The sequence below is a fragment of the Oncorhynchus gorbuscha genome, linkage group LG18 (genome assembly GCF_021184085.1).
Source record: "Oncorhynchus gorbuscha isolate QuinsamMale2020 ecotype Even-year linkage group LG18, OgorEven_v1.0, whole genome shotgun sequence".
NCBI lineage: Eukaryota > Metazoa > Chordata > Actinopteri > Salmoniformes > Salmonidae > Oncorhynchus > Oncorhynchus gorbuscha.
The window spans coordinates 8,225,943-8,250,440 of NC_060190.1; the positions used below are offsets into that span (position 1 = coordinate 8,225,943).

The 24,498-nt window shown below is 43.8% G+C and overlaps 1 protein-coding gene and 1 non-coding gene across 2 annotated transcripts; both read right to left on the bottom strand.

Annotated features, from left to right (window-relative positions):
• Positions 1 to 573: 573 nt before the first annotated feature.
• On the bottom strand, positions 574 to 24,405 carry LOC124003203 (protein RRP5 homolog). Its single transcript, XM_046311281.1, is given in 38 exon segments — positions 574 to 1,104; positions 2,869 to 3,034; positions 3,388 to 3,541; positions 3,781 to 3,949; positions 5,564 to 5,814; positions 6,494 to 6,597; positions 6,600 to 6,762; positions 7,389 to 7,557; positions 7,814 to 7,936; positions 8,084 to 8,090; positions 8,258 to 8,376; positions 8,583 to 8,639; positions 8,806 to 8,983; positions 9,275 to 9,380; positions 9,559 to 9,648; positions 9,746 to 9,842; positions 9,934 to 9,996; positions 10,144 to 10,637; positions 10,939 to 11,048; positions 11,283 to 11,435; positions 11,637 to 11,850; positions 12,251 to 12,424; positions 13,345 to 13,440; positions 13,442 to 13,540; positions 13,743 to 13,868; positions 14,270 to 14,521; positions 16,833 to 16,979; positions 17,245 to 17,308; positions 18,360 to 18,484; positions 18,948 to 19,154; positions 19,339 to 19,446; positions 19,739 to 19,914; positions 20,233 to 20,353; positions 20,653 to 20,814; positions 22,525 to 22,689; positions 22,948 to 23,085; positions 23,189 to 23,319; positions 24,300 to 24,405. Coding segments are annotated over 37 exon segments (5,427 nt in total). The 5' UTR covers positions 23,297 to 23,319; positions 24,300 to 24,405; the 3' UTR covers positions 574 to 932.
• LOC124004464 lies at positions 5,286 to 5,527 on the bottom strand. Its single transcript, XR_006833448.1, has one exon. It is a non-coding gene; the product is annotated as a small nucleolar RNA SNORA53 (small nucleolar RNA).
• Positions 24,406 to 24,498: the final 93 nt, after the last annotated feature.

The window sequence follows — 24,498 nt, forward strand, 5'->3', positions numbered from 1 at the left end:
ACTATACTGAGGTAGTCAAAACATTGGTCACGTTCCAGGCCGACTACATTGCAGTCGCGCCACACGCAGCAACAAATGGTTCTATGCCACATCATAGACTGTGCAGTCGTATGCGGTTAGCTGATATGTGAAATACTTATCCAGGCGTGGAGATCTGGCAAGCGACTGCAATGTCGTCAGTCTGGAACGCAGCCATTGAGATCTGGCACGCGACTGCAATGTAGTCGGTCTGGAACGCGGCCAATACCAACATTACAGCAGCTCTCTGATGTACAGAACTATATATCCAGGAGTGTGTCTGAAATGGCACCCTATTCCTTACACAGTGCACTACCTTTGACCAAAACCCTATGCAGGCCCTGGTCAAAGGTAGTGTACTATATAGGGAATAGGGTGCCATTTCTGACACAAACCAGGTCCATAACCTCAGACTGATAGACAGCTAGTCTTGCCTGTATGTATGTACGTAACGTTGTGACCCCCCAATCTTGTAATTTTGTATCGTTTGTCGCTTTTAAATAAAATATGTATCATCTCTATGGTGCATCTTCTGTGGATGATTAGTAGATGGTATAAGACAATCAGGTTATTTAGTATCATTTATTTGATTACAAAATTGTCATTTCATCCATACACACAAAGTATATTTATTTTAAATTATGCTATTTATACAAAATGGGTTAAAACGACCAGGTAGAACAACCTCCCAAGTCCATATCATGTGTGACATGTCACCATTTGAAAGCTTTCACGCAATTAACAAAATGTCTCCTCTGAATATCCAACAGCAGGGTGTGTATCTGTGTGTGTGTGTGTGTGTGTCGAGGCTGTTACGACACTCAGGTCAGGCTTCCCCCTTGAGCTCTTTGCCAGTTTGCTTCTTTTCCCACAGCTGTTGGAAAATACCCAAAACATGACGTGTGTGTGTCTCTCTATCTGACGGCCTCTGTCCCTTTAGACTCCACGTACTCCAGAGCCTTGTCCTTCACAGCCTGGATGCTCTCTGGCGTGCCGCTCTTCTTCTCATACTCCAGGTAACGCTTGAAGAAGAACTTGATCCTCTTCACCGCCACACTCAGGTGGATCACACGGTCAAACACAGCCCTGAACACAGCAAACAGGATGTTAGACCAGGTCACATGACAGGAAATACCGTGCTACCAATGACGGTGCATTCGGAAATGATTCAGACCCCTTGACTATTTTCACATTTTGTTACGTTACAGCCTCATTCTAAAGTGAAATAAAAATCCCTCAATCTACACACAATACCCCATAATGACAATGTTTGCAAATTTATAAAATAAAAAATGAAATATCACATTTACATAAGTATTCAGACTCTTTACTCTGAAACATCTTTGGCAGCGATTACAGCCTCATGTCTTCTTGTGTATGACGCTACAAGCTTGGCACACCTTTATTTGGAGAGTTTCTCCCATTCTTCCTGAAGATCCTCTCAAGCTCTGTCAGGTTAGATGGGGAGCGTCAAGGCAAAGCTATTTTCAGGTCTCTCCAGAGATGTTCGATCAGGCCCAAGTCCGGACTCTGGCTGGGCCACTCAAGGACATTCAGAGACTTGTCCCAAAGCCAATCCTGCGTTGTCTTGGCCGAGCTTAGGAACGCTGTCCTGTTGGAAGGTGAACCTTCTCCCTAGTCTAAGGTCCTGAGTGCTCTGGAGCAGGTTTTCATCAAGGATCTCTCTGTACTTTGCTCCGTTCATCTTTCCCTCGATTCTGACTAGTCTCACAGTCCCTGCCGCTGAAAAACATCCCCACAGCATGATGCTGACACCACCGTGTTTCACCGAAGGGATGGTGCCAGGTTTCCTCCAGACATACCGCTTGGCATTCAGGCCAAAGAGTTCAGTCTTGGTTTCATCAGAACAGAGAATCTTGTTTCTCATGGTCTGAGAATCATTTATGTGCCTGTCAATCCTGTCTCTGAGTTCTATGGACAATTCCTTCGACCTCATGGCTTGGTTTTTGCTCTGACATACACTGTCAACTGTGGGACCTTATATAGACAGGTGTGTGCCTTTCCAAATCATGTCCAATCAATTGTATTGACCACAGGTGGACTCCAATCAAGTTGTAGAAACATATCAAGGATGATCAATGGAAACAGGATGCACCTGAGCTCAATTTCAAGTTACATAGCAAAGGGTCTGAATACTTATGTAAATAAGGCATCTGTTTTTTAGTTTGAATAAATGTGCAAAATAAATTACAAAACCCTGTTTTCGCTTTGTATTGTGTGCAGATTGAGGCTTTACAATTTTTAAATCCATTTTAGAATAAGGCTGAAACAAAATGTGGAAAAAGTCAAGTGGTCTGAATACCTTTCAAATGCACTGTATATGGTAGTTAGCATATGCCCTTAATAACACCTAAATTCATGACTAGTTGTGTTACAAAAGTCAAATTAATTTTTATTTTAAATTTTTTTACCTTTTTTAACTAGGCAAGTCATTTAAGAACAAATTCTTATTTTCAATGACGGCCTAGGGGCAGAACGACAGATTTGTACCGTGTCAGCTCAGGGATTCGATCTTGCAACCTTTCGGTTACTAGCCCAACACTCTAACCGCTAGGCTACCCTGCCGCCCCCAAATGAATACAAGTTTGTCAGTTGAGGTGGTGAAGAACTTACATGTACATACTTTCCTAGACTAAAGTTGATCATATTTAATATTCAAATATCACATGTTTTCATAAATGAAATATTACAGGGTCAGCCTGGTCCCAGATGTGTTGGTGCTTTATTGCCAACTCCTATGGTCATTGTCATGCCAAACAGACCTGGGATCAGGCTATTCCAACGTCATTTCGTAAACAAAACAAGTGAGGTGCCGTCGGGCTCACTCACCGGACTTCCTTCTGGGAGCCGTGTTTGACCATGAGGTCTATGAAGACGGACCACAGGTCGGTGCGTTTGGGGTAGCTGGTCAGGATCCTGTCCAACATGGCCTTTCCTCGCTCTACGTCTCCGTAGCGGAACTCCAGCTGGGCAAACTTCGCTATCAGATCCACATCTGAAGAGGACGACGACGGAGAAGGTGGATGGTTAACATGGAGATACTGTATGTAAGGTGTTAGTACCTTTTTGTCATCGAGTCAAAAAGGCACTAACTAAGAGCTGTCAACCTGGACAAATGACTTGGTGAGTAGATCTGTTGAAAGATAAACGGACTGAGTAGAATCAGGACAGGAAATATTGGCATAAGCAATACAGCCAAAATTCCACAAGATAGCGCTATTTGCCATCTTGTTTATATCAATCCAACCCAGTGTCCAATAGGAGCTAGAGGTCGAATAGGGAATGTGTTGAGGTAGGGGGCTCCCAAAAGGTGTGTATGAGCCCTAAAGGTGATAACAGGGGCCTTACTGTCTTTGTTAGGCAGGCTCTTGATGGCCCTCTGTAGCAGGGCGCTGGCCGCGTCACTCTGACCCTGCTGGAGCAGGAAGGTCCCGTAGCTCAGCCACACAGCCTTCTCCTGACGGAACCGCTTCACCATGGTCTTGTACAGACCTTCCGCCTCCTACACACACACACACAGAATTGATGAGAACCTACTCCAAACCGCACCAGTAAAAACAGCGAGCTAGCAGGACCATTCAACAGAAGAAAACGTACAAGAAGCTCAGAAAAAAAACGTCCCAATACAACATCTAACGTGCTTTAATACGACAAAGTAAATACGCAAAGTATATGACTTTTTGTTAATTGAGGAATGTTAGCCGTTGTAATGAATGTTTGTGAGCCCTGGCAGTAAGTTACCTTAGTCTTCTGACACTTGGCGTAGATGTCAGCCAGCTGCTGGTAGACGGGCATGGGTTCACAATACTGCACGGCTCGCTCAAACACCTTCTGAAGACTCTCCTCTGTCCCATACAGGTTCTCCAGGTTCAACAGAGCCACCCACACATTCAGCTTCTCCTGCTCTTCTCTGAGGGAGAATACACACGTGTTATAGAATACATACATTATATACACACTTTCCTTCTTTCACTCTTTTTTTTGTGATACAATTTTTGTAAGAATTATTTGATGACAGACAGTATACAGACATGACACACAATCAACACTTTTTGATATATTTTTTTAAAGGCAGTATGATGGTATTTTATCTATTTGAATAATAAAAGTTGTAGATGTGCTTTATGAGTAGTGCATGACCCTAGGGTGGCAACACATACATCATCCTAAGTGATTTCAACTGGGTCTTTCTGCATTCTGATTGTTTAATACTGTTCAATTCAACCAAAAATATTTTTCTACATTTTTTTATAAATCTCTGTATTTCCTGCTCTAATTTGAGATAATTTCCATACTGCCACGTAGGGCTGCACGATACGGGCAAACAATCTAGGCCTTATTTTTAACCAAATGTTGCAACTGCGATTTGACTTGCAATTCAGAGCAAAACACTTGGGTGAACTGTTGGAACCATGGAAATAGAATGATTATTCTAATTCTATAGTTGGAATGTAATAGTGGGCACTTTGAATAGTGTTGTTTGACATGACAATGAATGAAAATGCCAGGGATGAGTTATTGTGACAGGGTAGCAACCAAAGTGTTGACAAGTGTTTCCTTGGGGACCCTATAATCTTTGGCTACATTGAATGTTTTCTTTAAGCTACTTAATTTAGCTAACATATTCATGCTTTGCGTATTCCTCTGATTTAGAAGATACACGTATTGTCAGGCTGTATAGCTGATTATGTTTGCTCTGACTCAGTACATTTATTAGCTAGCTAGCCAGCTAACTAGGGATTAGCATTAGCGGCAAATAAGATTAAGGCCCAATTTTTCTAAGAAAAGACAAATTAGCTGTTTGCAGATGTAAGAAACAAAAATGAAGTGTAATTGTAGAACACTAGTGGATTTATATTAAGAAGCAAAGTGAAAACAGCATCATTGTCATTGTTGCATTTCAACCATGCAGACTGAACTCAAGTGTCTCGTGGTCGAGGAACAACTAACGCGCTCCTTGAGTGACGGGGGGCGGGGCTCGGCGTGGGAAACGGGCATGAAGCGAGAGAGAGAGCAGAGAGATGATCCAAGTAGGGAAGTAAACTATAAAAATGGACGTTACACACAGGGCATCACATTTAACAAACCAAACATTCAAATACCGTTTTAGAAGGTCAAGTTAAAAATAAATAAAATAAAAAAAAACAGTCCGTGCATCAATACATCAAACACAGTACACTGCCCAGCCCTAATCAACACATTCATATCCCCCACGCCAACCCACCCACAGGACCCGCTTTCTTCGTGTTGTCCGCCCCCCAGCCCAGCTGCGCTGGTAGAATCCCCCCCAGTAGGACTGAGGGTTGCCAGAGCAACAGTGGGGCTGGGCGGGGCAGGTAGACTGCTCTCACACACCAATGACTCAAGCACCTCCAACTGTACAGCCAGAAAGCTGCTGAGGGCCTCCAGGCTGGAGTTGCAGCACTCAGAGAGCGACGACAGCACCAGCACAGGAGAACCCTCCAGAAGTGGATCTAAGGAGCGTGTTATGAACACACACACCTGTCCCCACCCCACCACTAACCTGAAGGAGATAGTCTTCAGAGCCCTCTCAGCCACCGCTCTAGCCTGTTCTATCTGTGTGGCCTGCAGGTGGAAGGCCATGAATTGCAGCCAGAGCAGAGAGCTGTCAGGCGAGCCGAGTAGCAGGCGCTCAAAGCTAGCCGCCGTCTGGGGTCGCAGGCCTGGGTCCATCAGCTCCGTCTCCAGCTTGGTCAGGGCCTTCTCAGCCTCCCGCTTCTCCACCCCCTGCTCATGGTGAGACTTCTTCTGGGGCTGGGTGGACGAGGGGGATGAAAGCAAGGAAAGAAGAAAAGGAAAAAGGAAAGAACAAAAGGATTTAGAGGAGAGTGGCAGCTGAAGAGAGATAGAGAAAGGTCATACAAGGTCATGAAAACAATACCAGTACTATAAATAATCCAAGGGAGAGGTCAAACGAACACCTCCATGAACATGAGGCTGTACAGCCATTCTAACCCTCATAACAAATGCAAAGCAAACATTCCTTTACTAAGTGATTTCCTTTAGTAGGTTCCCCTCGCCGTACAACCCCAGCACAACTCGTTACCCTAGTGTTCCCCTCGCCGTACAACCCCAGCATTCCTCGTTACCCTAGTGTTCCCCTCGCCGTACAACCCCAGCATTACTCGTTACCCTAGTGTTCCCCTCGCCGTACAACCCCAGCATTACTTGTTACCTTAGTGTTCCCCTCGCCGTACAACCCCAGCATTCCTCGTTACCTTAGTGTTCCCCTCGCCGTACAACCCCAGCATAACTCGTTACCCTAGTGTTCCCCTCGCCGTACAACCCCAGCATTACTCGTTACCTTAGTGTTCCCCTCGCCGTACAACCCCAGCATTCCTCGTTACCTTAGTGTTCCCCTCGCCGTACAACCCCAGCATTCCTCGTTACCTTAGTGTTCACCTCACCTTACAACCCCAGCATTACTCGTTACCTTGGTGTTCACCTCGCCGTCCTCTCCGTCGCTGGAGTCCTCTCCCCCCAGGGCAGCGGACGCTGGTTTCAGGGCGCTCAGCGCTGCATCCCAGGAGAACCCCCGGTCACCTGCAGTCTGGCCGGCTGCACTGGGACAGGCTTCTCTACCTCCGCAGGCTCCAACTTATTTTCCTCCTCTTCTTCTCTGAAGTACACCTCCACTCCACTGTCGCTGTCCTCTCCTTTCCCCTTCGTCTTCTTCTTCGTTGACACATTTTCTGCGGTTCCCTGCGTTAAGACGGAAGATGAGTGATGATATGGATTAGACATTCCAGTCCCCATGGCAACCCAAGTTATACAGTGATCAGTGCTTCCTCTATTCTGTGTAGTAGTATTAGTATCAGTGACATCACAGAAGAGGACAGGTTTCCTTTTCAAATAGCTCATTATTTAAAATTGTATTATATGTATACATTTTTCAAACTAAAAAGCACTCGCACATCTCAGTTATATTGTTGCAGGTGTCCTCGTTTATCAAACTTTGTTTATTCAAACTAAAAAACACTCGCACATCTCAGTTATATTGTTGCAGGTGTCCTATCACTTTGTTTATTCAAACTAAAAAGCACTCGCACATCTCAGTTATATTGTTGCAGGTGTCCTATCACTTTGTTTATTCAAACTAAAAAGCACTCGCACATCTCAGTTATATTGATGCAGGTGTCCTATCACTTTGTTTATTCAAACTAAAAAGGATCAGCTTGTATTTCACCCTCAGTGGGGTCACTGGTTTTCAGGGGTACAGCAGCTCCAACATAGCTTCCTTTACCTCTGAAAACTGGATGTGGTGACCCCGCTCAGACGCCTGCTACGTTAGATGACCTTGTATTAAGAAAAGAGGGACAAATAGACACCTGCTTGCTCTCCGACTCCGTGCGTCTCCTCTTCTTGGTGGCGTCACGCTTCTCCTTGGCCTCTCCTGTCAGGCGCAGGTGCAGCCCCAGGGATTCTGGGAGCACGTCTGGTCTCCCAGTGTCCTCTTGGAGCAGAGACAGATCCACCAGCCCGCTTTCTTTGTCGATGCTGCGAGGAACACATTTGTGTTAAAAAAATAACTAAATGTAGAAACCTAAAAACTCCTACACATTGGTGCTCGTGTTTGCTCCATAATAACCCTGCGGGTCACAGACATGTTCAATATAACAAAAATATGACTAACAACTTCCTTGTTTTATGGAACACCCCTATTCTAGAATGAGATGGTCAGGAAGGGCCGACCTATTCCTCTAGCAGTGATGGTGGGGTTGTACCAAATTATTGTAGGGGGGGGGGGTCTTACCTGAGGATCTTGGTGGTGAGCAGTGTGGCCTGCGGTACTTTCTTGGCATAGTCTTGGTGGCTAGCCACAAAGTACTTAGTGGCCTTTTGAAACTGGGCTCTGCCCTGTATGGATCTAGACAAACTGTCAAAAACAAAAAGGCAACATTTTCAATTAGCTATATTACCATAGCAACAGCTTTTCTACATTGGGTTTTCATAATCACAATCATTCTTCAGGAGAAAGCTGCATGATAATGTCATATCTTCCCAGACCATTGTACATGTATACTGTGAATCTGAGATATATTGTCTAAGTATAATACAGAAGTAATGAATACCGTACATGTATTTTCCATTCATAGTTTCATATCTTTCCAGGACATTGTAAAGTTATGTCATTTTTTTTTTTTTTTTAATAAAAGGGTTGGTTTCTATAAATAGATAATGTACTGAGTTACCTAACAAAGACTCCCCTGTGCATTGACAGTCCTCACATAGCCTCTGACGATCTGCCCCTCTGACAGGTCTTCTAGAGACACTATCTCTGGGTCCTTTACAACCGAGGCCTTCTCTGGGTTCGTCCTGAAAGATCATTCAAATTATTAATTTAGAAAATGCCCTTTTCCAGTGCTCAAAGTGCCTAACATAGATATATGATAGTTAGAATGGACCAGTAGAATAGAGCAGAAGCACGAAGAGAGAGACATGTATAGGGTTGAATAGGGTGTCGTGATTGCTTTGGGAGTCATTTCCTAATACACTTGAACTCTAATTTTGGGGAATCGTACCTTGAAGAGCGGAGGGACAACTGCCAATTGCTCGTCGCCTCTCCTACAATGCAGCACCTGGAAAGAGAGCACAAAAACATTAACACATTACTTAGTATGACCTTGAAATACATAAATAAAAAGACCAGCTTTAGAGAGTTACACTCCAAAACCATTTTCAACTTGACTAACTTTTAGACTGGTCCAGTTGGCCTTGAACCCAGGTTTAAAGTGTGCCACTGACCTGACCAGCTGGTCCTTGCTGTACCGCTCCAGAGGTTTTGGCTTATATTTGTCGGCCAGGTCCTCCATGGCAACCGTTCCCATGGCGCTGAACGGCAGCTTCACCAGCAGACCCAGGACTGGATCTATCTTCTGCACCAACCCCATGATTACATGGCCCTTCTCCAACTTGTGTACACCTGACAGCGATTGACAACCAACACCACGAGTGAGTAAATGCAACCACAACACATAGTGAGAGAGCTGTATATGGTGAGTCGACACGTCTGTATTGATGGTTCAAAGGTTAAAAGTTGGTTATGCGTTGATATTTCTGTATTGGTGGTTAGAAGGGCCTATTTTCAATGTACTGATGTTTAGAAGGTTTTATGTATTATTCAATGTACTATTGATGGTTGGAAGGGTCTTATATTCACTGTATTGACGGTCAGAAGAGGGTTGTGTTTCTTGTGTTTATTTTGTGTCCTTACCATTGAGGGACAATGAAAGGCGTGAGGGCTTGGAGGTGCTGACTGTCACCACCTTAGCACTGACCGCCTGGCCCAGCTTGAACAGCTTCTCTGGGTGTTTGGCACCCTGAATAAGTACAATTAAAAATGATTTTCGTGAACCTATTAGGGTGAACACAGATCCATACAGTATAAGGGACATCACCATCTTCATTTTACCGTTTCACAAAATTGTCTTGAGGTCTGAGGGAATTCCCCATAGAATTAATGAGAAAAACATTGAGTTAAGTGTATATAAAACATACTTCAGGGTCAGAGGTCATGGCCAGTTGTTCAACAGTTCCAGTTACTGAGGGACCAGTAGTCACTTCTAGACACTTCCTCTTTGGAAAGTACTGAGGAAGAAATACACATTTAACACAACTAGTACTACTACTAAACACGTTTCACACATTCTGTATAACAAGTCACTTAACATTTGTTCAAACTCACCTTTGACACAAAGCAAATGACGTCGTCTCCGACCTGATAACGCTTCAGCTTCTCTTTGGTCTTGATAGGCTTAACATCTGCGTCTTCTTTCAGGTTCCTGTGACCAGAGAGGGAAATATTATCTAACAAGAAACCAAAAAGGCAGTATAATAACAGAATACGTTCTTCTAAATGTTCAGAACATTTACCTGGGAAGAAGTGAGAGTTCAGGCATGGAGTAAGTGAAGTTGGGATGGGAGAACGGCAAGAACCTAAAAAAAAGACAATATATATTTGCAACTCTAAAATAACACAGATATTTCAAACAGAATACCTGTAATTCAAAAATATCCTTCAAATGATCAAACTATATAACAAAAAGTGGCTACATAAATCTGTTACTATATTGTTATCCTTACCTGTGACTGTTGCCCTCCCGTCCTCCGATGACCCGGGCTGTGACCTCACTTCCTATCTTGAGGAAGGACGTGGGGAACGTTCCCACGCACACCACTTCCTGTATCTCGGACACGTGCACGCACCCCGTGCTCCCGTCCTCTAGCGTCACCAGCACACACGTAGGCTTCACCGTCTTCACCTTCCCCTTGACCACGTCGCCGTAGCGATACATGCCCTTCGACCTCTTGGAGTTGGAGATGAACCTTCTGCTTGTGGGCGGGGCGAGTTCCCAGGACACTAGGGGGAGCCCTTCTAGTTCCTCGCAGATGGATTTGGTGACTGTGATCGCCAGGGTTTTACCGGCGGTCAGTTTCTCAGAGTCGAAGCGGAACGTTTCGTTGAGGTGATTGGTGGTTTGGATGACCGTCAGTTGGGCCGTGTCTCCCAATGAGATGACGGCAAAGTCGCGGTCGGCGTGATGCACAGTGGCAGTGTGCGTGGACCCTGCCTCCACCTATAAGGACACAGGTTATGAACTATCAAGATTTGAAGGCTTTTCAAAGTGGAAAAGATTGTTTCGTCCATAAGGGTGCAGGGAGTTTCAACTTGAGGGATAATACAGATCTATTGCATTGAATAGTTGCTCATTTAATGACATTTTTAAAACCAAATTACCCACTATTGACTTCTCAACCACCCAACCACTCATAAAGAAGCTTCACGTAGTCACAAACCATACTAGCTATAGTAGGGCAGTGTTCCAAACACACTATATAGGAACTAGGGTGTCACTTGAGATGCAGCCTTTTACTCACCGCTTTCCTCTTGCCGGTCAGTTTAGCCAAGAGGGACACGTAGACTTCAGAGGTCACGAGGTCAACGTGGAGGATTACCGACATGCACTCCTGTCCCGTCGCCAACTTACCTGAAACATTACACACATTTAGTTTACATTATAACTATGATGTAACAGTCAAAACATTCCAAGTGTCACACTCAAAAGATTCCTCATGTTGTGTCTGGTAGAAGTTCCACTGGGTACACGGTCAATTCCATGTAAATTCAGTCAATGCAGGAGTTACAATTGTAATTTCAATTCACTTCCTGAATTGAAAGAGGATTGAGCCCAACGCTGATTGGACATATAGTGAATACTCACCCGGCGTATGGTCCTTGGTGGCCAGTACGGTGGCTGCGCTGAGTTCGTCTGACTTGAAGGTGACACTCCCGTCCTCTCTCACCTCGTCTACGCTCATCTTCATCCTCTGGCCTATGGTCACCGCAGACAGCTGCTTGAGTAGGTCAGAGTCACCTGTCAGAGACAGAGGGAGGAGAGAGAAGGAACAAGAGAAAAGAGGGAGTTAAAGGTAACTATTAGCATAATCATTTTGATCAATTTAAATGTATTGGAATAGCACTTTTGAACCTACTAGGAAAAGGGAACTTAGCAAACGGAAGAAAACTCATATTTCCTAGAACAGTGGACAACAACGTTACAACTCAACCCACGTACCTCTGCTGGCCATCATCTCCATCACCTCCTTCCTCTCCTGCAGGCCTCGGATCAGCCTGGCCTGGCAGTCTCTCTTAGGGGAGGGGACCTCTGACATCTTGAGACTGACCAGGAACCTGCGCTTTTCCTCATCCAAGTTGGTCACCTTGGCAAACACCGTATGGCCCAGCTGGAAGTGAGATGTCGTGTCACTGACAAACTTGTCACTCATGGCCTAGAGGAGAAAGAGTATGTCAATATAAATTATTCTAGAGTAATGGCTTTTAGACAATGTTATTGATGATTTGAAGGAGAGGTGAGCTGAGCTGCACCTTTTCAACAAACTGCATAATATATTCTTAGCTAACTCCCATTGACCCCTACTAACTCCCATTGACCCCTACTAACTCCCATTGACCCCTACTAACTCCCATTGACCCCTACTAACTCCCATTGACCCCTACTAACTCCCATTGACCCCTACTAACTCCCATTGACCCCTACTAACTCCCATTGACCCCTACTAACTCCCATTGACCCCTACTAACTCCCATTGACCCCTACTAACTCTTAGTAAATTCCAATTTACTAAGAGTTAGTAGGGGTCACTAGTAACTCCTTCCCTACCAACTCACCGCTTTAGGGGCCAGGCCAACCAGACCATAGGGGAACTCCACAAACACTCCGTAGGGCATAATGTTCTTGACCCAACCAATCAGCTGCATCCCAACTGTGATGTCAGAGAACTCCTTAGCCACCATGCCCCCCTCCTCCAGGAATGACTTCAGAGTGGGCTTTTTGGTCAGGGTCTTGAGACAGGCAGGGTTAAGGGAAAGAAGTACTGTGTAGTCGTACTACAGTAAAAAGTAGTTACGATGTCCTTTAGTAAGAGGTAGTCGTTTCCTTGGTATAGCCACTACATTCTAAACACAACCACGACAGCCAACCACAATGGTGAGACGAACACAGCATTCAGCCACACCGATGAGCGTTCTGTTATGTTTTGGCCTATGTGTCTGAAATCTATGTGTCTGAACTCGGTGTGGAGGTAAGTGAGCGATCTGTTATGTTTTGGGCTATGTGTCTGAACTCGATGTGTGAAGGTAAGTGAGCGATCTGTTATGTTTTGGGCTATGTGTCTGAACTCGATGTGTGAAGGTAAGTGAGCGATCTGTTATGTTTTGGCCTATGTGTCTGAACTCGATGTGTGGAGGTAAGTGAGCGTTCTGTTATGTTTTGGCCTATGTGTCTGAACTCGATGTGTGGAGGTAAGTGAGCGATCTGTTATGTTTTGGGCTATGTGTCTGAACTCGATGTGTGGAGGTAAGTGAGCGATCTGTTATGTTTTATGTGTCTGAACTCGGTGTGGAGGTAAGGCTGTTATGTTTTGGGCTATGTGTCTAGGTGTGTCTGATGTTTTGGCCTATGTGTCTGAACTCGATGTGTGGAGGTAAGTGAGCGATCTGTTATGTTTTGGCCTATGTGTCTGAACTCGGTGTGGAGGTAAGTGAGCGATCTGTTATGTTTTGGGCTATGTGTCTGAACTCGGTGTGGAGGTAAGTGAGCGATCTGTTATGTTTTGGCCTATGTGTCTGAACTCGGTGTGGAGGTAAGTGAGCGATCTGTTATGTTTTGGGCTATGTGTCTGAAAATGTTTTGGGCTATGTGTCTGAAATCGATGTGTGGAGGTAAGTGAGCAATCTGAAGTTCAAAAGCATGAAAAGGATACAATATTTGGTTTCTTCTCGCTGAGGCAGACAATGTTGGAGATGATGTCACCCTCTTGCAGCCCCTCCCACAGCAGTAGACAGTTGGACACATGGTCTGGAGAGGTGCATCATGGGTAGCAAGGCGGTGGTCTCCTCTGGCAGAATGGACACCTCCAGACCGGTCAGGACTTTACTCACCACCTTAACCTCCACTTTCTAAAACAATAAAAGACAAAAAACAGAAAGCAAAGAACAGTCTAGACTCCAAGCCAACAACAGAGATTAACCCAACACATTTAACAACCGCATAGAACATGCAACTATATAAAAGAGAGACCATCTTTAAAAAAAATGTTTTTACAAATTCATAAATGATTATGTGTTAACAATATGAAAGGACGTGGTGCCATTTTCTTACCTTCCCAACCTCAAAGTCAAACTTGGGTTTAGGCGGTCCCTCCGTGTCTCCTCCTGTCACTGCCTTGAAGGAAAGAAGGAGCTTCTCCTTCTCCACGTCACAGTTCAGCACTTTAGCCTTCACCACCTGAACAGAACAGAGAACCAAGGTAGCCGTTATGACTGCGTTTAGAAAGGCAGCCCAATTCTGATATATATTTTTTTACAATAATTTCAGATGTGATTGGTCAAAAGACCAATTAATGAAAAAGAAATCCAAAACTAAACTAAGACTTCCCTGTTTTGATACAGAAGTTTAAAAAATAACCTTTCTGACACCGGCAAGACAAACTGGTGGAAGAACTTCAGTTAAAGTGACTGTTTTATTTGTCAAAGCTCAATAACTATCAGTAGGCTACTTCAAAGTTATTCAAGAGGACAATTAGCCTATATCGCAAGAAGAACACAGAAAAACAACAGCAAATCTACAACGCATAAGAATTACCAAGATACAGAAAAGTTCCAGGCAGCCATTTTGTTTCCCCTCACCTGTCCGACGTAGAACATGTTCTCAGGAACTACCACTGGCTCCGTGCTGAGCTCGTTGGGGGGCACCAGCCCCTTGACTTCGCCGTAGAAACGGACGATGCAGCCAAAGTCCTTGACACAGACGATGAACCCGTGGGAGACGCGACCGCGGCGGGCATCTTCGTAGGTCAGGAACGGGGGGAGGGAGGAATCTATCAGGGCCCTTTTCCTGGTTAGGGTCAGCTTCTTCGCCTGTGGGTCCACCGACAACACCTGAGACAGAGGGATGGAGGGAACCAGTTTTAAACTAAGAGATTAAACAGCAAGCAAGCACAGAGTACGTTAAAACCTCTTAACTTCTTTGGGACTGTGGGGCAGTATTGAGTAGCTTGGATAAAAAGGTGCCCAGAGTAAACTGCCTGCTTCTCAGGCCCAAAAGCTAGAATTTGCATATAATTAGTAGATTTGGAAAGAAAACACTGACATTTCTAAAACTGTTCCAATGATGTCTGAGTATAACAGAACTCATATGGCAGGCAAAAGCCGGAGAAAAAAATCCAACCCAGGAAGTGGGAAATCTGACGTTTGTAGTTTTTCAAGTCATAGCCAATCGAATATACAGTGTCTATGGGGTCATATTGCAATTCCTAACGCTTCCACTAGATGTCAACAGTCTTTAGAACCTTGTTTGAGGAGTCTACTGTGAGGGGGAGAGAAAGACAGCGGTTTCAACCAGGTGTCTGGCAGAGTGCCACGAGCTGATCACGCGTGCTCCTGTGAGAGGTAGCTGCGTTCCATTGCATTTCTAAAGACAAAGGAATTCTCTGGTTGGAACATTATTGAAGATTTATGTTAAAAATATCCTAAAGATTGATTCTATACATTCTTTGACATGTTTCTACTAACTGTAATATAACTTTTTAAATATTTCATCGGAACAAGTGATTGTGCATTATGCATTTGGATTACTGGGCTAAACACGCAAACAAAAAGGAGGTATTTGGACATAAATTATGGACTTGATCGAACAAAAAAACATTTATTGTGGAACTGGGATTCCTGGGAGTGCATTCCGATCAAGATCAAAGGTAAGTGAATGTTTATTAACGCTATTTCTGACTTTTCTGACACCTCGCCTTCTTTGGAAAATGGCTGGATGTTTTTCTGCGACTCGCGCTGACCTAACATAATCGCAAGGTGTGCTTTCGCCGTAAAGCCATTTTGAAATCTGACACAGCGGTTGCATTAAGGAGAAGTTTATCTATATTTCCATGTTTTAACACGTGTATCTTTTATCAATGTTTATTATGAGTATTTCTGTAATTTGATGTGGCTCTCTGCACTTTCACCGGATGTTTGTTTGAGACAATGAATTTCTGAACACACCAATTTCAAATGAGGTTTTTAGACAAAGATTAACTTTATCGAACAAAACACACATTTATTGTGTAACATGAAGTCCTGAGAGTGCCATCTGATGAAGATCAAAGGTTAGTGATTAATTTAAATGTATTTCTGATTTTTGTGAGCCCTCTCCTTGGCTGGAAAATGGCTGTATGGTTTTCTGTGACTTGGTGCCGACCTAACATAATCGTTTGGTGTGCTTTCGCCGTAAAGCCTATTTGAAATTGGACACTGTGGTTGGATTTACAAGACGTTTATCTTTAAAATGGTGTAAAATACTTGTATGTTTGAGGAATTTTAATTATGGGATTTCTTTTGTTTTGAATTTGGCGTCCTGCAATTCCACTGGCTGTTGGCGAGGTGGAACGCTACAGTCCCACATATCCCAGAGAAGTTAAGGATCTCTACAGATCGGTGTTCCACCCGCAGGACGGTTGAGCTAATGTGCGCTAATGCGATTAGCATGAGGTTGTAAGTAACAAGACCATTTCCCAGAACATAGACATATCTGATATTGACAGAAAGCTTAAATTCTTGTTACTCCAACTGCACTGTCCAATTTACAGTAGCTGTTACAGTGAAAGATACCATACTATCGTTTGAGGAGCGTGCACAACTATGAACCTGAAAAGTTATTAATCAACCAATTAGGCACCTTTGGGCAGTATTGACAATTTTGAACAGAAATACAATGTTTCATTGGATCAATCTAAAACTTTGCACATTCACTGCTGCTACCTAGTGGCCAAAATGTTAATTGCGCCTGGGCTGGAATAATACATTATGACCTCTCTCTCGCACTTCAAAGACGACGGTACAAAACGCATGTTTTTTTCTTTGTATTATCTTTTACCAGATCTAATGTGTTATACTCTCCTACATTAATTTAACATTTTCACAAACTTCAACGTGTTCCCTTTCAAATGGTATGAATAATATGTATATTCTTGCTTCAGGTCTTGAGCTACAGGCAGTTAGATTTGGGTATGTAATTTATCCTAAAATTGAAAAAAAGGGTCAGATCCTTACAAGACACTTATTAGGTAGATTAACCTACACCTAATATTTGCTAAAGAGAATTACGAGTAGGTGTTTATTTCCTCAATGATTGGTTCCCCAAGGTTAAAGGTCACCACAGTTGACCCTTTCTAAAGGTGAGCGGTTACATAGTACTACTGACCCGGCACTTGATGGGCATGCCCACTGTGTACTTCTTCTCTGGGTTCTTGAGGATGATGTCAGAGAGGTGTGTCCATGGAACCAGGCCTCTGATGTAGTCGGTCACCTTCACCATCATGCCATGGCTCTGGAGGGATGTCACCGTGCCCTGGGAGAGAGGGAGGACAAACTGGGTTAAAACACACGCCACCAGCAAAGCACAATTTACTATTGGAAGGTTCCTGGAATCAGGAGCAAATCATTCAGAATCCCCCAACCTGGATTTCTAGAAAACCCAGGAAAGTTACCAGATTTTTGCCACCCTACGCACACAATACCAATGACGCTTCAATGGGCTAATGTGGTATCTTTTTTTGAAGACCTTTCAGGTGTTGTGCGAGAGAGAGACAAACTAAAAATATAAACTATCTTACCTGAACAATCTGTCCAGGTTGGATGTCATGGTATCTTCTGAAGAACGGGGCATCAATGATGCTCCTATAGGAGAGACAGCAAGGTTACAAGCTGGAACAAACATACGTCCTTTACAAGCTGGAACAAACATACGTCCTTTACAAGCTGGAACAAACTTACGTCCTTTCCAAGCTGGAACAAACATACGTCCTTTCCAAGCTGGAACAAACATACGTTTTCCAAGCTGGAACAAACATACGTCCTTTCCAAGCTGGAACAAACATACGTCCTTTCCAAGCTGGAACAAACATACGTCCTTTCCAAGCTGGAACAAACATACGTCCTTTCCAAGCTGGAACAAACATACGTCCTTTCCAAGCTGGAACAAACATACGTCCTTTCCAAGCTGGAACAAACTTACGTCCTTTCCAAGCTGGAACAAACTTACGTCCTTTCCAAGCTGGAACAAACTTACGTCCTTTCCAAGCTGGAACAAACATACGCTGGAACAAACATACGTCCTTTCCAAGCTGGAACAAACATACGTCCTTTCCAAGCTGGAACAAAAATTTTTCCAAGCTGGAACAAACATACGTCCTTTCCAAGCTGGAACAAACATACGTCCTTTCCAAGCTGGAACAAACATACGTCCTTTCCAAGCTGGAACAAACATACGTCCTTTCCAAGCTGGAACAAACATACGTCCTTTCCAAGCTGGAACAAACATACGTCCTTTCCAAGCTGGAACAAACATACGTCCTTTGGAACAAACAAGCTGGAACAAACATACGTCCTTTCCAAGCTGGAACAAACATACGTCCTTTCCAAGCTGGAACAAACATACGTCCTTTCCAAGCTGGAACAAACATACAGATTATTATATGGGACAATGTACAAAACGTTTGAGAAAGATCATCTGAAAATACCATTTTATTTAATTAATGTATTTATTGGTTCTCCTAATTTTGATAGAAAATATTGAAATATAATGAATTGATGGTTAAGTGTCGATGTAAATCATTTGATTTTGGGCAGTCGGGGGGGGGTCGCGAGAAATCTGGCTAAGAAAATGAAAACATTTGAATACCACTGCACTACAGGATGTCCATCCACACACACACCACACCACACTTACTGACGCAGGCTGACCAGGTGCACCTGCTCCATGGGGCTGAAGTCCATGATCCTACAGGTGTGTTCAGGCTTGGCCATGACACGGTTCAGGTTGAACGCCTCCATGGGCTCCTTCATGTGGTTCCTCTGGAGACGGGAGAAACGGACGGATCAAATCAAACCACTGCCACTAGGCCAGTCACAGACCACATTAGTCCACTTTCACTGGGCCAGGTCAAAACAACCATGGGTTTGAGGTTTTGTATTGTTTTTAATGTTGGCTTGTCACATGATCCAAGGGGCATGGGCTCACCATTATGTTCTCACCATAGCCGTTAGAACTTCCTCATTCAAAACCCATCACAATATTCTCTTTGTCCTATAGTGGCTGATCCTTAGCATTTTGGCAGTAGTAAGGTGATCTACCAGGTCCACAAAGAGGGCCTTGGCTATAGTTAGCATAAGAGCGTCTGCTAAATGACTTAAATGTAATGTAATGTACACCAACAATATGGTCTACCAACAATAGGAACTAACATGTACGAAGACCCGAGTTGGTACTTAAACTCACAAGACGCAACACAAGTATGGTCTAACAACACGGACTCACATGTACAAACACCACAGTCTGGTCAGGCAGCTCCAGCATGGCTCCAGACAGGTGATGTAGAGCGGTCATCTTGCAGCCATGCGCCACCTCCCCTATCCTCTCAGTGGTCACCAGATCCACATCGCCCCCTGGCTGCAGCAGGTGGCTGCGCAGGGACAGGCCCACCAGCCGGGTGGACGGCTCCACATAAAGGACGCAGGCCTTCACCTGGGAGAGAAAGGGGTAAGAGGTCAAAGGTCAATAAAGGTCAACTGAATGTAATGTCTAAATTAGATTACAGTCATAATCGGCCAATTAGAAATTCTCGTGAATATCTTGGTTTTTGTTTTGTTATTTGAGGTAGAAATAAGTACAACTCTTGCATCTAGCCTAATAGACTGTAAATTCTTACGCTGTCTCCCTCGTTGAATGTGGAGGCCTGTTCTGGTTCCAGGTGCATAAAGTCCACCAGGCCGGTGAAGGAGGAGAGGAACTCCAGAATCAGACCACGTGGGGTCACCTAGAACCACAGGGTCAACCACAATGAAACAGGACATCAACATATTATTGACTTTATAAAAAAAGAGACCTCTCAGGATATACAAAATTGCAAGTTCTCTAGTTGCTAACAATATTACAACAAGTTTATACGTCAAGCAACAAGAGACATTTGCCAACAATACTAAACCACGAAACGGTGTAATTGTTCATTTATAATCATAGGTGTAAGCCAACACTTCTCTGTGCTTAGACTTAGACTACTAATATGTAGAAGATTGTTATTAGAATAAAAGAGTACTCAGTCAATGTACCTTTTTGATCTGGGCCTTGACCAGTAGGCCAGGCAGCAGGTTGGTAAGGGTCCAGCCGTGCGCTGTGTCTGCAACGGCCTGGGCCACCGCCGTGGGGCTGATGGACAGACGGACCACACGCTCATCGTTCTTCACCTCCTCCAACAGAGAAGTCACATACTGGCCCACCTTCAGCTCTGCAACACCAGGGTTGTTGTGTTCGTTAGGCATCAAACGGAAGAAAACAGACTGAAACAGGAAGGGGCTACCGGGACTTGTCCCACAAGAAATACTCATTTATATTTTCCGTTGCAAAACATTTAAAACTTTTTCAATTGCAAGACACAATGAACTTGACACAGAAAAGTCACATTCAACACAGTTAATAACACATTAGTCATTTTGACGTCTACAGAGTACATTGAAGAAATGTATCAGACTTCTGGAGAACCTAACAGCGTGACATTGAATGGAAAGCGTACTATATTTGATGTGAAAGGGGACTCTTTAGATACCTCTCGGACTATTCGTTTTGTCTTTGGCTGCCTGCTTGGGCAGGAAGGCCTTGGTTCCCTTGATGCCGAGGTCCACCAGGTAGCCGTGATCCTCAATACTCTGCACACAACCACTCAGGATCTGAAACAAAAACGTGACATGTCCGTCTAAGCCTAAAACATGACCTCAAATCATGAACAGGATATCACAACTGTTCTTTATTTTTCTAGCTCTTCTTAGACAAATGCCTCTATGTCTTCAACTGAAGAGACACTGCTCTGGGGAACTGAACCCAGAACTGAACCCAGAGACACAAAACATGACTCAGTGACCCCGAGACAGACTGTGCCCCGTTCGTATCATCACTGAAGAGGAGATCCCGGGCCCGGAGCCTGTTTTTAATTTGTACTATATCACATATACTGTAGGTGTTGACTCACCAAGCCAGCCTTCAGAGAGCCAGTACTCAAGCCCTTGTTGACCTCTTTGGGGTTGATTGACAGCTGAATGCTGACCGATCCTCCTTTGGCAGTGTCCAACCTGGCTATCACACACCTGACCAACATGCCCGGGGAGAAGAGACTGTGGAGAGAGAAGATCTCCTGGAGAGAAAGAGCAAAGTGGATACATTAGGATGTGTTGTTCACACCTCATTCATACAGGATCAGGAATTGTCTTCTGAACCCTGTGAGGTCGGGAGCCCCACGGTGCACCAAGCAAAAATAATAATAATTAAAGCTGTATACGGTTTTTTGAACTCAGAGCACAGTTCTTCTAAATATTGTATAATATAAGGATAAGACCTCACAGGCCGTGTATAGACTACAGTTAATTACGTTTTTGTATTCTGATCGAGGAGTTTTGATCATGCAACTACGCCACATTTAAACATGGTCTACCGTGTCCGGATTCCCTTCCCCGCACTATAATCAAATGTCAGTAAGCATTCTGCTAATGGTGGCAAAAGATGATCATAGCACAAGAACTTGATGGCAGGAGTCAAATAGTGTAACTAGTCAACTAGCCCCTGTAGCTAGCCAGCAAGCTCGGAAAGCTAAAGGGGTTAGCAGAAACATCTCTGGAACTCCAGCCAAACAAAATGGTGTAACTAGTCACTCCCCTGTAGCTAGCCAAAGCAAAGCTAAAGGGGTTAGCAGAAACATCTCTGGAACTCCAGCCAAACAAAATGGTGTAACTAGTCAACTAGCCCCTGTAGCTAGCCAGCAAGCTGGAAAGCTAAAGGGGTTAGCAGAAACATCTCTGGAACTCCAGCCAAACAAAATGGTGTAACTAGTCAACTAGCCCCTGAAGCCAGCAAGCTAAAGCTAAAGGGGTTAGCAGAAACATCTCTGGAACTCCAGCCAAACAAAATGGTGTAACTAGTCAACTAGCCCCTGTAGCTAGCCAGCAAGCTCGGAAAGCTAAAGGGGTTAGCAGAAACATCTCTGGAACTCCAGCCAAACAAAATGGTGTAACTAGTCAACTAGCCCTAGCCAGCAACCTCGGAAAGCTAGGGGTTAGCTCTCTGGAACTCCAGCCAAACAAAATGGTGTAACAAGCCCCTGTAGCTAGCCAGCAAGCTCGGAAAGCTAAAGGGGTTAGCAGAAACATCTCTGTAACTCCAGCCAAACACAATGGTGTAACTAGTCAACTAGCCCCTGTAGCTAGCCAGCAAGCTCGGAAAGCTAAAGGGGTTAGCAGAAACATCTCTGGAACTCCAGCCAAACACAATGGTGTAACTAGTCAACTAGCCCCTGTAGCTAGCCAGCAAGCTCGGAAAGCTAAAGGGGTTAGCAGAAACATCTCTGGAACTCCAGCCAAACAAAATGGTGTAACTAGTCAACTAGCCCCTGTAGCTAGCCAGCAAGCTCGGAAAGCTAAAGGGGTTAGCAGAAACATCTCTGTAACTCCAGCCAAACACAATGGTGTAACTAGTCAACTAGCCCCTGTAGCTAGCCAGCAAGCTCGGAAAGCTAAAGGGGTTAGCAGAAACATCTCTGGAACTCCAGCCAAACAAAATGGTGTTTTTCAAAATATTAGCCAGCTGGGTTGCATTTATGAAGCCAGCAAACACGATCCTCACAATGCGTCCCTGAGGTGATCAGCCTTATATGAACCCAGTGCGACTTTTGTGCGCCTAGAACTGTCTTTTCAGTGATTATCGTATTCGGATAGCAGAAGTAGCATCTATGTGTCAAGTGTAGACATGCCCTTAGAAATGCCTTATTAGACATCTCAAAAACAAGTGCATAGCCTTTTACCTATAGAAGACAGAACAATCCCCTCGGTAGGAGTTACATGAAATGTGTTACCTCTGAAGAAGCAGAGTCCAGGTGGTCACTCAGTATCTTGGTGTACGAGTCCGAGATATTGGTAATGTTCAGGTATCCCAAAAGGCCGCTGGGCAGGTTAATTGTCACCTCAAAATCTGCCACCTCCTTCACACAGCCCAGCAGTAGGGTACCCACCTTCAGGCTCTGGGGGTAAAAAAACAGGTTTGTGTTCATTAGTAATCAAACAGAAGTAAATGTACTGAAACAGAGGGACTCCCTGGACTTGTCCAATAAGAAACGCTTTTTTACCCCTTTCCCTGTTACACCTTTAAAAAAAAAATTGCAACGTTCTGCCCTTATGAGCATGACCCCAGGTTCAGCTGACATTCAATGGGTGTGCAAAGGAAATGAGATGGCAGAGAAATATAAAATGTTAAAAAGTATGTTGCTGATTGAACTTACTTTTAACTGTAGGATATCTACAGAAGTTGTTGTATTGAGCTTCAGAGCCTCCTCTTTGCTCGTCCTTTGCCTCTTAGCTTTCTTCAAGGCACCCTCTTTCTGTCCCTTCCTTTTCTTGGATTCCTCTGCTGTATGTGTCTGAAAGAGTCAACCACAATAGTATCTTTACTGACAGACAGAATACTGTTTGAGATGCACATTTGAGCTTAGCTCTGGTCCAGAGTGTCAGTCGTGTTTTTACCTCGAACAGATTGTCCACTTCTGTATGCCTTCTCACAGGTTCTGCTTTACTTTCAGTGGTCTGCTTGGTTTTACCTCCGCGAGGGAAGTCCTCCTCCGTTGATGCCATGGTTGTTTACTTGATTTAGAGGTCTACAGAGACAAAATACACAGTGAATGTTATCAATCAGAAAGGAAAGGGGGGTGATAAGGGCTCTTTTAGAACACATGCCAGTGGTGGAAAAAGCAACCCATTTTCATACTTGAGTAAAAGTAAAGATACCTTTAAAGAAATTGACTCAAGTAAAAGTTAGTCACCCTGTAAAATACGACTTGAGTAAAAGTCTAAAAGTATTGGGTGTTAAATGTAGTTAAGTATCAAAATTATAAGTATAAATAATTTAAAATAGCTTATATTAAGCAAATTAGACGCAATAGTGTTCTTGTTTTTATTAGGATTGCCATGGGCACAGTTCAACACTGGCATAATTTACAAACGAAGCGTTTGTGTTTAGTGAGTCTGCCAGATCTGAGGCAGTAGGGGTGACCAGGGATGTTCTCTTGATAAGTTCTTGAATTGGACAATTGTCCTGTCTTGCTATGGATTCAAAATGTAATTTGTACTTTTGGGTGTCAGGAAAATGTACGGAGTAAAACGTACATTGTTTTCTTTGAAAAGTAGTCAAAAACATGAATACCAAAGTAAAGTACAGATACCCCCAAAAAACGACTTAAAGTACTACTTAAAAGTATTTTTACACCACTGCACATGTCAAGCAATGTATGATTGTACGGTTTTATATATCTACTATTTATAATACAACTATGATAAAGCTTTTGATTGTGAACACTTTGGCATTGCTACATGCGCATTGAGTGTATTATTTACCTTCTGCTTCACAAAATATTTAACTATAATCTCGATGGCTTGTTAGCTAGCTACATCCCCACTAGCACATCCCAAAGCAACGGCAACATTGCTAACGTTAGCTAGTAAGCTACAGTCCATTAGCATGCAAGCTATACGTAACAGACAATCGGTTAAAACACAAAAATACAACAATCAATACGTGCCACCATTTTCCTCGATTGTACATGTTTATAAACATGTAACATCCACCAGCAAACTCTACCTTTTTCTTTTAAATATCCAGTTCAGAAGTTGGTATGCAAGCTCACATGTGTGGATCAGAAGCACGCAATGTTTTCAAACCGGAAACGGTCTTGAGTAGGTGTTTCCCTAAGTGTCCATTCACGTCCATCTTTCGAGTGATTGACGTTTCAACAAACCTGTCACTGTTCAAATTTACTTGAAAAAGGCGGGGTTATTAA